This window comes from Cygnus olor, chromosome 4 (genome assembly GCF_009769625.2).
Source record: "Cygnus olor isolate bCygOlo1 chromosome 4, bCygOlo1.pri.v2, whole genome shotgun sequence".
NCBI classification, from domain to species: Eukaryota; Metazoa; Chordata; class Aves; order Anseriformes; family Anatidae; genus Cygnus; species Cygnus olor.
The window spans coordinates 66,308,558-66,322,251 of NC_049172.1; the positions used below are offsets into that span (position 1 = coordinate 66,308,558).

General features: G+C 37.2%; 1 protein-coding gene across 6 annotated transcripts in view; it reads right to left on the reverse strand.

The window, feature by feature from the left end:
* Positions 1-13,694, reverse strand: part of AFAP1 (actin filament associated protein 1) — a 116,486-nt gene that overhangs the window by 43,661 nt on the left and 59,131 nt on the right. For all 6 annotated transcript variants that reach the window (XM_040556913.1, XM_040556912.1, XM_040556909.1 and 3 more), the window contains exon 4: positions 3,964-4,072. In XM_040556913.1, coding sequence (XP_040412847.1) covers positions 3,964-4,072 — 109 coding nt within the window. The remainder of the gene's footprint in view (positions 1-3,963; positions 4,073-13,694) is intronic.

A 13,694-nucleotide genomic window follows, 5' to 3' on the forward strand; every position in this document is an offset into this window, starting at 1 on the left:
AGCTCCATATGGGAAAGTGGTAAATGCCACAGATGATTATCAATGGGAAAACACAACATTTTTTTCACCTATTTTAGAAAAATCAAGAGACAGATGGAAAAATGTAGATTAGATGTTTAAACTGACAGATTTGAAAACATTTATTCCAGAGCATTTATTTTTTTCATATTTGTTTAAAAGAATGTGTAAGATTTGGTAGAAGTCACCAGACTCTTCTCTTTTAACTTTCTACCCATAAAGCAGAAAAAAAATCCTAAACAAAAACAAACAAAAGAAAACAAAACCAAAAAAAAAAAAAGGAAAGAAACACGCAAACCAGAACCAAACCAAAATGTTCTCCCTCTGACCTCCTTTTGGAGTGGCTACCCACAAACATTCACACAGAAACATCAGGAAATGCTTGGCAGTTCATCGGCCAAACTCAAACACAGAGTAGAATGCCAACCTGTTTGGAGTAGAGGAAGAATTCTTCATGTGGTGTTACCAAATATGAAGATGTAAGATCTAGTCACTAAATCAGCATCTTCAAGAAGGCCGTCTTTCAATGGTATGAATGGGCTAACAGACAAACCTAGAGTTGCTGTCCCTCTGGGAACTGGTCGTCTTTCACATAAAGCATTTCATCTTTAACTTCACCCTCTCCCTTTCCAAGAAAAATAATACTTAGGTGTCCAAACATAACTTCCTTGTCCCTTTTTCAGATTTACTAGTGAGCTTTTGTTGCAGCTACACCACTGTCATAATGTTCATTTAATGTTTGCTCCCTTTCTACAACCATCTTTTACCTCACTTGTGATATTGTTCCACTTTTGGCAATAAGATCATTCTTAAACTTCAAAATTTATACGGGCTGACATGAAGCAGAACAAGTTACTACTTGTATACGGAGATATGTTAATACTGTTCAGATAATACTCTGCCAATACTGTACTACCAATTAAATGAAAAAATGCCACCAGAGTAGTCATACCATATCTCACTACATAAGATATTGTCACCATATGTGATATCATACAGGTACTTCCCAAGTGGCTCACAAGCAGCTCAAGTGTAGATTTCATGATAGCAATAAGTTGTATGATCAGCAGTGGAACTCTGCTGGCACAGCAGCTGCAGGTTCATTCAAATCTCTGTTTATAGGAGAATGAAAGCCAACAGGTACTTCCGAGGCTGACACTTCTGGACTCCCGTCCTCAGAGAGAAAAGCAGGATCTCTGGGGACCTGTTGCCATATCCTGCCCAGAAACTGCTCATGTTTCTGTTCTGGGTCTCAGGACTCTTGGCTAGGTGAAGAGGTTTTTCTGTGACTCACACCAAGAAGGTTGTCCACTGTGAAGTACTCATTTAGTCTGGGCTGAAGCCTTTGCTGCTCTTTGCCACATCCCACTTCTATTCTTTGTTTCTCTAAACATTGAAATGATAACCAAAACAAAGCTTTTAGGCTCTGAGACACAAACTGTCTTCCTTTCACATGGTAAAGTGACTATTTTAACATAAATAGCATAGGCATTCTACTACTCATACATAACACATCTAGCAGACATTCAGAAAGTTATCCAGAAAAATCCAGCATGTATGTATAATTGCAAAGGGCAAAATTCCTTTTAAATATGCTAAATTGTGTTAAACTGTGTAAAGGCTACTAGTGACTAAATACTGTTGTCTCTTATTGTCTGATCACAACAGCTAAGGGAATAGACTGGACTGGAAATTACATTTAAGATCTGAAAACATCTTCTGTATATGTTCAAGTAAGCACACTCTTTGGGTCTTGGAGTGGCGGTGGTGGTGAGAAAGGAGAGACTTCGTAGGAAAAAAATGAAAAGGGTCTGTCCAAAATGAAGCAGTTTTGTCAAATCAATAAAGTCTGATTGACTTTAACCATTTATAGGTATTATATTATATTACGGAAGCCTCCTTGTTGTTAATGATATTACAAAAAGACTCAGTGGGAATATTTACTGAAGATAATTATATCTATCCCAACAGTTACTTAACAGTTTATTATTGCAGTTCTTATACTCTTAACTTTTCTTTGATACAGTCTTTATCTCAATCAGTCTGATAAGTTACAGGTTAATATAGTTATAATCTTTGGTTACTATAGTGCTTTATTGGGTTATTTTAATTACCACATACAATAGATTCAGTGGAAGTTTTGCTTGAATGGAGATAAATTAGTAATGAAATATTGAATTTAAAAGCAACTTTATTATGGCTAAAGAAGAATGGATAACTTTTAATACAAATTTAAAAAGGTGATGAATTCAGGACATAAGAATATACAACAAAATCACAGCAGGGCAGATGACAAGTTACAACAGAAAAAAGCATTAGATATCTGGGTATATATATATATATACATTTATATTACAGAATTACTAATGAACTTTTAAGACTGATATCCTAAATATTTTTATGGGTTTGGATTGTTAAGTACAATAAGATATCAGTTTCATACTGTGCCATATTTTTTCCTAGGCAATCCTTTAGCAGTGCTATTAATTTTTGTGCTACTAATGTTTTTCTGCCTGAGCATAGCTCTTGTTTAATGACAAAACACAAGTCAGCGGTTCACAGGGTATAGCAGGACCACCCATCATGTCCACCCACCAAGGGAAGACATGAGGAGAGGAGTGATTCTGCTGCCCTGCTAAGTTCCTGTAATTACTTTGCATTATATAAAATTCTTTCTTACCTTCAATTTCCTAGGTAAATTAAGAGCTGCCAACTACCCTGGTTTGTTTATCATGTTTAGAGCTAATGCACAATGACAAATTTCCCTGCCACACAGTGTACAAATGAATAATTAATGTTCCAAGGTGACTCCTATGCATGTGTTTTAAGGACAGAGATATTATTTTGTTCATTTGCTCTGGTTCAAATAATAAAAACAGCTATAAAATGGGGGCTGATATCCCTTGAATATTTGGGCCACAAAAAAATAACTGTTAGTGATAAATCAGCCATACACAAGTAATAAATTACCCCAGCCAATAAAAAAGAGCAGCAAAAGGAAAATCTTTTCAATTTGTTAGTACATAATGACAGCTAACTGCGTTGACTGACCCTGTGTACATTCTCACAGCAGTCATTTCATCGTTTCATCAGTGTTCTCATCCTATCTCCTCTTAAGTGCAATCAGTCTTTGGATAAGTACCGGAATTTGGTAAAGAGTGTTTGTGTTGCAGAAGGAAGTTCTGGTGGTCAGCTGGGAGACAACCCTATGCTTTTTGCACTAAACGAGCAGTCATTCAGGCTGGAAAAGACCTCTAAGATCATCTACTCCAACCTTTAACCTAGTACTGGCAAGTCCACCACTAAATCATGCTTCTAAGTTCTATATTTAGTCACTGAAATAGTGACATGTTCATCAAGCATGGCTTATGGGAGCCAGTATGAATGATTTACCCCTAACCACAATACATCATCAGAAATGCTGCAGATCACATCCTTTCAATAGTTACTCACTTTAGAAAAGGTGTTTTTTATTTTCTTTGTCTACTTTGGCAAGTAATTCAGTGCAATAGGAACATACCAGGAGATCTGCAGACCAGCACCAAATTCTGAGGCATCTACATTTACACTATTGGTAGGTTAGAGGGGTTTACTCCGGACAATACTTAACTCTGGATCCCTAGTAAAAACGTCCCCATCACATTCATGCTTCAAATATGTCCAAAGGATTAATGGCTAAATTGGACTCTGTCTCCAATAGCAGTCAAAACACATGTGCACCTAACTTGGAGCTCCAGGTTTAGTTTCCTCTAAAAGGAGCCTTGTTTGTGCACACCAAAACAGTTGTGCACACCAAAACAACCTATGACAGTGAGGACAATTAAACCACGCATATGACACATTACCATGGCACTAAAAGAGATGTAGCTGTTGAATGCTAAAAAAAGCCGAAGGACACTAGAATTACCATTTGCTCTGAAACTGATCTGGTTATACACTACTCACTGGAAGTGATGTACTCAGGAGCCTTCCCAGGACTAAGTGGCACTGCCTCTTCATAATAGCCTTCAGGAAGGGAAGATGTTGGTAATGGTGGAGGCCCATTATCTGGTGGCTAAAGGAAGGAAAAAGGAAAAAAAAAGAGAAAGCAATTAAAGGTGTTAAAATAAACATCGTTGGAACAACTGCTCATTATCAGTTTACAAGTAACACATATATACATATAGTCAGGACTAGCTACTGGGTTTATATATATATAACTATGTAACTATATCTTGCCTTAACTATCTCTAAAGGCAAATCTCTGGAGGAGTGAATTAGATGTTGTCCTCTGAATAAGACATGCAGGGTAGCAGCATTTAGAAGGAAAAAAAAAAAATAAATCTCAAGCTCCTTTATGATGCTCCTTTTATGATTAAACAATAATAAGTAGAGGTTGAGATTTGAAGACGTGAAGTGACTTATTTATGCTTCAAAACATAATGATACACTTCACAACCTATCATTATTGCCAATCCCTTTACCTCCATTCATGGAAAGGAAGCAGAACCTTCTTGCATGTACTCCAACTGAGTCCTTCAGGGATATAAATACTATACGATCTACCATGTTGAAAAGATACAGTTCTTTATTTAAGGACTAGAAAAGTAAAGGATCTATACACCAAAGTGATTTATGTACATAGGACATTTTATAGTGTTTAGCCTTATTTATTAGTATTCTACATCTAAAATAATTCATATTACAGTAGCAAGCGTCGCTTTGGTTGCACAGTTTAGAAAAGTTAAATAGCCTGGTCTGGCAGAGATCAAGGATAGATAATCTAGATCATGTTTTAATGATGTATTCTGTTTTTCAAGGGCAAATCAATTCTTAATATAGATATTAATTTTTAAAAAGTACCTCTACTTGGTGAAAACTGAGCTACACAAATGATGAATAGTTTGGAACATCAAGAAACTATTATATGATAAAATAAATATTTCAAATACCAGGTCAAATTCTGAAATGCTTCTTTTCTAAATATAAGCCTGTTTTAAATTTAAAACTGACCAACTGCTGGTATGTTGATATAGTAACAAAGTAAATTTAGTACTCTATGACTTCTTCCATATGACTTTACTGTTCTATTTCTTTAGCAAGGACCAAAACAACTGCATTTTATAGAACTCATTCATATTTGCCATAAGTTTTTAGATCCATATTTTCATATTGGAGGAAATACTTCAGTCTTTTTCCAATACAAGTGGCTTATTGCATTATCACAAAAATGTAACTTGTAAGCAGAGTCTCGTTTCTGCAGTAACTGTTTTTGAATACATCTTTCTCTTTGTCATGTAATGAAATAGATGTAATGGCGTTTGTCTTCATTGGACTGATCCACTCAACATCAGGAAATCAACAGAGATATCTAAGTAAGAAATTAGTCATGTGGGCTTTGCTGATGGACAAACATTTTTAGAGCACAGTTCAGATCTCAGGTGGGCTGAATAGTCTAGGAGAGGCGTAAAGCCTTTTTCCACATAACATAAGTGAAGCTGCAGTGACTACGTTCCTCTTTGGCTATAGGCCTAAAATTACCTGAGAGGAACGTGAGCATTAATAACATGTGACATAGACTGTTTTGAAATTAGTTCCTTGGCACTTTCAGGGCTGGATTCGTCTTTCCACATTTCATAGCCAGACACCTCCACACCAACTAAACAACTGTGCCAGACACCTAATTCTCAGCTACTCAGCAGATGAGTCTTAGAGCGCTCTGTAGTTACATTTATATGCAGTAGGTTATTCCGCCTCACAGGTACATGCTTATGAATTCCCAGTTTGCACAAAGGCAAGGAATAAATCTGTACTTCAGACGATCGAGCACCAACTTGCCATCGCACACCAAGCTGCCCAGTAAAATCAAAAATTTCCGTATGACTAATGAACTGATTTGTGCTTAAACACAAACATTCTTGGCCGGATTGACATTTACACTAGTATTATTTCTATATCAAATGATGTAGCAAACTTAGTATGTCACAGTCAATTACAGTTAAGAGACAGCAATTACTGTTATCTACAGTGTGAACCAAATGAGTTTTCATCACAGACCAGTTTTGCTAGAGAAATTATCCATCAAATAAGCAAAATGATGAAAAAATACAACTTCTACTGTAGTTACCTTGTGATTCTGCTGAAAAACACAAATTGCAAATCTGCACATCATCACAAAATAAATGAGCCTTTCAAGGTTACCTGCTGCTGTGCAACAGACATAACGGACATTACATAATGTTACATGTTAGTTAACATTGGAAAATTGACTGCACATTGTGAATTTTACCCTACACACCTGCACAAGTCAGGTCTGTGTGGCCTGAATTGTTGGGTACAATAGGGAGAACTTCCTCAAAAGAGTATGCATTTTCTTGTTTCAGACAGGTGGGCAGAGCCTTGCTCAAGTGAGTCAGGGTCAAGGCTTTTTCCTGGGGCAGTGCAGATTCATACCACCCCTTTCATAAGACAGATATATTAATATCTTGGTCTAGCCTTAAACTATTTTCCCTGCCAGGTGTGTAGATGATATATGAAATTCCTATCATTATTAAACCTAATTCACCCAGGAAATACCCATCCTGAGAGTCATTCCAATTTTAACTTGACATAGCAACAAGGTTTCAAAGCTATCTTTTATCCAGAAATAAATAAGAGGTTCCAATAAAGATCAGGAAAAAAAAATACTTGTTTTTAGACAAAATGTTATTCAGAAAGAAAGAAAAAAGGAAATGAAACACAAATGGTGCTTGTCTGAATTCGACCCTGCTGGAGCACCAGTTACTTCATGCAGCTGGGGCGGGCTGGGCTGTGCAGCCAATGTCAACACAGATGGAATCCATTGCTGAATTAACCAGCCCTTGGTTTTGAAATGCATTTTGCAGTGCTTGCCATAACGAAGTTGAAAACAATTATAAAAAGATTTCATTTTCACAAAAAAAATAATATATATATATATATATATATATATATATATATATTAGGAGAAACAGAAACATCCAACATTGAATACTTTCTGATTAAAGCAGGCTGATTTAATCCTGAAAGAAAATCCAACAGACTAAATACAAAATAAAAATACCTTGTTCAAGTCTGTATCATAAACAACTACATCTTTGGGGAGCTATGGAATACGTATATCTTTGAGCATCCAGAAATATAAAAAATACAGGTGAACATTTTGATATTACTTACTAATATTTACAGTGCTTTTTTTTTTTTTTTTTTTTTTTTTTTAATATTGTTAGTTGTATTGCTTAATGTTTTTAACCTGGCAGTTTTTCAGTGGAAGACCTGTGGTGAAGTTATGAATTATGAACTGGAATAATTCTTGATTGAATAATTTTTCATTAGTTTATCTGAAAATAAAAAGTCCATAAAAACACTAAACTATTTACGTATTATATAAAAGGATTAAGTCTCAGAAAAAAAAAAATAACAACCATAGAACATGTGTAGTTTGAGTGGTATCAGGAGGAAAGACCTGGCAACCTGCAAAGAAAGCATTAGCACAAATTTCTGCTTTTATTTTTTTACAACAGACCACAGGGAAGAAAACGAGAGAATGCTGCCTTTCAAGACAAATCTTGTTCAATCAAAGGAATAAGAACTGAGTTAGAAAAAAATTACCATTATTTTTATATCACTGAAGGAAAAGGGACAAAAATGAGTGAGACATTGTTGCCCAGAATAACGCCAGTGACACTGAAAAAACAGATAAAGATGTTTGACAGGAGCTGGGTCTGAGACAAAATGAGAGATGGTTTATTTGAAATGAAGAATCGTAAGGGGTGATAATTATATTACAGAACCAAGATCTCTGAAGACACTAAAGATCGGGTTGTCCATGGGATGCCTGAAAACAATTTACAGGAGGGATTGCTCAGAGAAAGAAAAAAATACCTCGAAATAAGCAATACTTACCTGGATATAAAAACTCACTGTTCTACTGGATACTATGAAGCAGACTTAGTGGAGATATTAATTTTATGGTCTGTTATAGTCTACCTCTCCACCTGCCCCTCTGTGTTCCACGGACCACAAATGAACTCTTTCTTTCTTTATCCTAGGATACAAAATACTTCATTTCCCTCTTTTCCCTCTTCTGTCCAGGGGTTACCAAGGTAGGTAATAACATTTTTTTTTTTTTTTTTTTTTTTTTTAGGGATAGTCTATCTGATACCTGCTGAAGATATGCTAGCATATAATGTGAAAAGTAGTATAAAAGGCAGAGGAGAAGAAATGTCATCCTCCAGAGTTTGAGGTTATAAAATCACTTTACACCCCAATGAAGCCTTACACTATGTAGGAAATAGAAAGAAACACCTCTGTTTATGCAATGATTTAGGATGTGAAAGTTTACTGTGAAAAGCAGTGACTTTACCAGAGGAAAAGACTGTCAGTACACCCATGCTGGAGCCAAGGGCTGCCAGCAATTCCACAGCCATGCTCACACGTGTTATTAGATCAGCCACCAGTTCAGATCCAGCTGGACTGTGGAGCCAGCTGCTATGTTACCCCTCAATGCTGCAAAGCAGCAACATGAGACTGGAAGAGTGGTCACACACTGGTGATGCATAATAAAGCTATTCAGAAGCCAGCAGGGAAATGTGGGCTTTCAAGAAGAGACCTTGACACATGCACGTGCCATTTGTGCCAGAGCAAGCTTTGAGCTGACCTCTGTACAGCCCTGTGGCATCTTCAGCCTGGGAGGGGGAAGAGTGCTCGTGCAATTATGATCGCACTCCCCAGATGTAAAAAAAGTGAATGTCCAGAAGGCAAAATGAATTGAGAAATTGAGCACCAATACAATTGGCAAAATTCCTGACGGTACGTTTCAACGAGGCTTCATCACACCGCAGTAAAGGCTGGAAATTGGGCATGAGTACTCACCACACACTTGGACTTGGTATGAAAGTCTTTAGAAAAACTCAAAATCACTAAGGCACTAAAAATAAACTGCTGTTTTTTGCCAGCAGTTGAGGACGTGGATGGACCATGGATTTTTCAGGTCAAAAATGCTGACTACATGGGATATTAAGAGCATGTTGAGCTGTGCAGGAGTGAAATATTAGCCTGAGTGCAGAGATGCAGAAGACAAGGAGAATTCTTCATGCGACCACAGCTTTGTATTCCAAGGTTTCAGTTTTCAGGGTTGACAATTTCTCAGGTTGTCATCCGGACTCTAAGAAACTGGGAGCCAAATAACATGAAAAAAAGTCTAACAATTCCACTTCTCAGACTCTGAGCACATCTGACAAAGGACAGCAAACCAGACAGCCAAATAACAAACAAGTGTGGCTCACAGGACTAGTAAGGAGTAGTAAGAGGCTCTTATAGTTGTCTCCAAGATGGAATAAGGCTTTTACTACTGCAAAACTATCAGCCAACGGCATTTGGTAGTCTGGTGTTTGCAGATACAGAAAAGAGATGAATGCGCTCAGAGAAACAGTCAGGTGCAGGATTGCCTACTAGTGGAAGTGACCACCAGGCAGAAGATGAACGTAAGCACAAGCAAAGCTTGTGTTCAGGATGATTCTGAACAGTGGAAGGTTTAAGATGAACAGCAAGGTACAGGCTTTGCACACTGCTCCTGAGAATGGAAATATGTCTGAGACTGCCTAGGAGTGTGCCTGCTGACTTAGGAGTGAATATCTAATTAAAGGTATCTCTGGAAAAGTGATTGGTATTTACAGTGACTACAGATTCCAGCCTCAGAAACCACAACCTGATGATGGGGAAAGGATCTGAACAGACTTAGTCACAGTTAAAGAATGACTCAAGGCGTCCTATGGCTCCACAATTTGATCTGAAGACTGTCTGGAGAGTACTTACACAGGAATCACATCAGGACCAGAGTTACTTAATTAATTTGCATTTAATTCATTGATATTTAAGATATTAAATAAAACTGAGAAAACTGCAGCACAGGATGCACCATAGAAAGAGTTTCATCCCAAATCTATGGAAGGCAGAAGTGAAAATAAACAGCAGACCCCATGTAAGTAACAGAAGATCTAAGGAAATAACTCAAAAAAAAATGCAAAAAAGAATGAGGCAGAAACACAAACAGGGTATTTCTGTTTCATTCAGATTCTGTAATAAAAGATTATTACACAACTATTTGGAAGTGTCACTCAGACTAAACAAAAGTTGTTTCATATCAAGCAAAGGGTCTGAGTGTAGCAAGAAATGGTCTTTAATTAATTCTGAGAAACATTTTCATGTGTATTACATGAGAAAGAAGAATCTGAATTTAAGCAGCACAGAGCCCTCAATCAGAGGTGGTTATTCTAGCTCAAGAAGTGCCTTTATTCCCCAGTCACCTTCCTACTCCAGGAGTTTATAAGCTCATCCAGGTACTTGTGCAGACAAGACAAGCAGCACTGTGAATAAAGAAACACCATTTCCTCTGGAGCAATATTCTCTAAGGGCCTGAACTGCACCAAATGAAAACAAGAGACTTTGGTACTTACTGGCCTAATTCCTTTCCCATATATTTGTGCACAGCACACTAATGAGCAGGTTTAGGAAAGCAAATAGGCTGCTTCCTAACTATCAGCATAGGGAGGGTGTTTTTATGGACAGGTATAACATAGAAAGAAGAAATCAAAAACCTGAGACTACAATTGTGAACGTTATGGAAAATGGTGGGATAATATCCTACCAAATCTGTGGCATTGGTAATTTCATAGCTTCCTTTTACAAAGGTCAAAGACCGTGAGCAACTAGTAAAGACAGAGAAGGGGTCATATAGCTTCACAATGATCACAGGAAGAATCTGAAGTAAAAAAGTTCCATCCCACTCTAAGCCCAAAGAGCTCATCCAGTTTAAATGCAAATTCTGGGTAAAGGTTGTTGGGAACAGTCATTTTGTCAGCTTAGACATCAAGAAAGCTTTGAAATATTGTGATGGTCACTGTTATAAAGGCATATTAAAAATTAAATAAGAAGGAAATTTTTGTAACTAAAACTTTTCTGTGATACCATTTGCAAATGTGAAATAAATAATCAACAATAATACACCAACCCTACCCAGAGAAAATGTGAACGGCAAATGTGGTGTCCTGCAAGGGAAGATCAACACACACACACAAAAACAACCAAAACAACAACAACAAAAAAGACCAAACAAACAAACAAACAAACCCAGCGGCTGTAAATGTTTATTTGTCCTTATTCCTTATTCAATCACATATAAACACTGGAAATATTCCACAATGAAATCATGCCCTGAGGACGGCTCTTCTGGTCACTTCTGGTCAAACTAGAATATGAAACTAGAGCATAGGAGAAATACAGATAATGGAAACTAGTTCAACAGGATCAAACCATACTTCAAAACTGAAACTAACAGAGCCTGTCTTACATGCAATGTATAGAAATGAAACCTGAGAAGAATATGACTGTGATTTCAAATGACAAAGGATTTACCAAAGTGAGGAAAAAACTTACTTAGACATAAGGACAAAGGCTGACAATGAACATGGTGGAACAGCCTTTTAAATTGAAATAGTGGTTTAAAAACAACTAAAATGGTAAGAAATAGATTTTGTTAAGTTTCTGAAAGAGCTTATATTTTAATTGCCCGCAGTAAGAGCAACTGGACTCAATAATCAAAAAGGACCTTCTAGTTGTTCCTTCATTACTGAAGGACTTGTTCATTCAGATTGAAGCTACTAGCCAGCTCTGAGAGAAACAATTGAGTTTCTTGTTGAACTGTTTATTTTTGCTTCTAAAAAATTTTCACGAGGAAAAAAACTCCAAAGCCAACACTATTTTAAGATTATTTTTTAAGAAGTACTAACAACTGATTTCCAGTATCAGAAGAAAAAACAAGATGAAACAAAGATTCCTAAGTACCCACCGGGTACACAAACCTCTTGCTTTTGCTGTCACAAGCCTAACTGCACATTTGAGAAAATCTTGAAGACTGGCATTTTTTGTTTGTTTGTTTGAAGAATGATTAATACAATTGATAATATATCACCTTAAAAATCCTTTTGATTTCAGGATAATTTTTTCTTCTCCAAGGACGCTATTTCCTTTCAGCATTTTCTAATAAATATCTGAGAGTATACCTGACAGGCAGCCAGATAAAGGGGGGCTGTCATATCACTTCTCAATAGGAAGCCCATTTATATGAAACACTCCTACGGTGTGACTGTGTATGTTGCAAGAAAGGGTTGGAGGAAGATGACCTATGCTTTTGATTTATATCTACAGGGGTTCTGGCATCTTGCTGGACACTTGTTGTGGTTAAATAATCATTAAATTGACAATATTCCAGGAAAAACAAAACATATATCCAATTTTACTGTGAAAATCATGCAAAAGAGCTAAGTGTGCTGTTCGTATTTGATTTTCTTGGACTGCACAATGTGCTGAAATCACTTGATGTCAGATGTACTAAGACAACCAAATGCTTGGAGGCTAGAAGTATTCTGTCACTGTCATGCTGTGGATAATTTATGCCAGTATTCCTCCGGCACATCAGAGCAGCAGGACATACCGGATATTATTCTGTTGCCTCAGTGTAAAATGGACTTCAAGGCAACTTGGTGATAGCGCAGTGATGGGATCCCAGTTATTAAACCCCGGCAGCACTGTGAGGGCTACACACAGAGTATTGGCTTTCTTATTGCTCCAAACCCTTCATCTAACACTGCTGCCTGTCCTTTCAGTGCAGGGATGTATCGTAAAAGTGGGTGCTGATTTGGAGAGGAAGAAAGCAGGCTAAAGGAATGGAGAAGCATCTCAAATTTATTTCAAAAGATGATCTCCTTCTCTCTCATATCCAAGCAAGAGTTGAGTTCTGCAGCAGGACTCGGACATGCCTCTCATGCTCACGTTCTTTATCTGAAGCTTTTACTTTGCTGGCCATCTGAAGGAGCTGTCTGCATGGGCTAAAGCATGGGAGGATTTGTGCTTTCTAAGCCTGACAGAAAGTCTGCTAGACCAGATGTGGGCAAGGGAATGTATACAGACAAAGAATTTCTAAGAGATCGTGATTTATTCAAGTACATGTAAGGTCCAATTTTGTCCCTGGATTTTAAGACCTGGTCCAAAGCCCACTGAGTCCAGGAAAATTCTCTGGGCTTTAACACATTTTAATAACTGGAGACTTCACTTTAAATATTAACAGCATGTCTCTAAATAAAATGATTTTTATGATCTTTGTTCACAGGCTGATGAATAATAACAAAACTGATATAAGATTTGGCCTGAGCAAATATGCAAGTCTATTTACAGACCTGAAAAGGAAACCTCGCACAGCACCTGCCCACACATAATTCTGGCTCCTGGCACTACTTTAAGGAGGATTGAATTCCTTCCCACCCACACATCTTTACATAAGTAAAAGCTTAAACATCAATTCAGACTAAACATTTTTGAATGCACAATCCCTTGAGTGCCATAAAAAGAAACAGTGGTGTAAATGAAACTTTAATTTCCAGCATGCTCAATAACTGATGTGCTAAAAACTTAGATTTTAAACAGTGCATAGCTTATTTAAAGTTATTGATTCCCACTTCCAGTAAATTGCTGTGTTCCAGCAGCACATTGTGTTTCTACCGGAGGCTGAGACCAACTGGAAGAACTTGGTCTCTGTGCTGAACGGTTGACAAAAGGAGGTGACATATAATATGACTTCTAACTTGCAATGTGAAGAAGGGCACCTTGGAGCAGAATTTCAT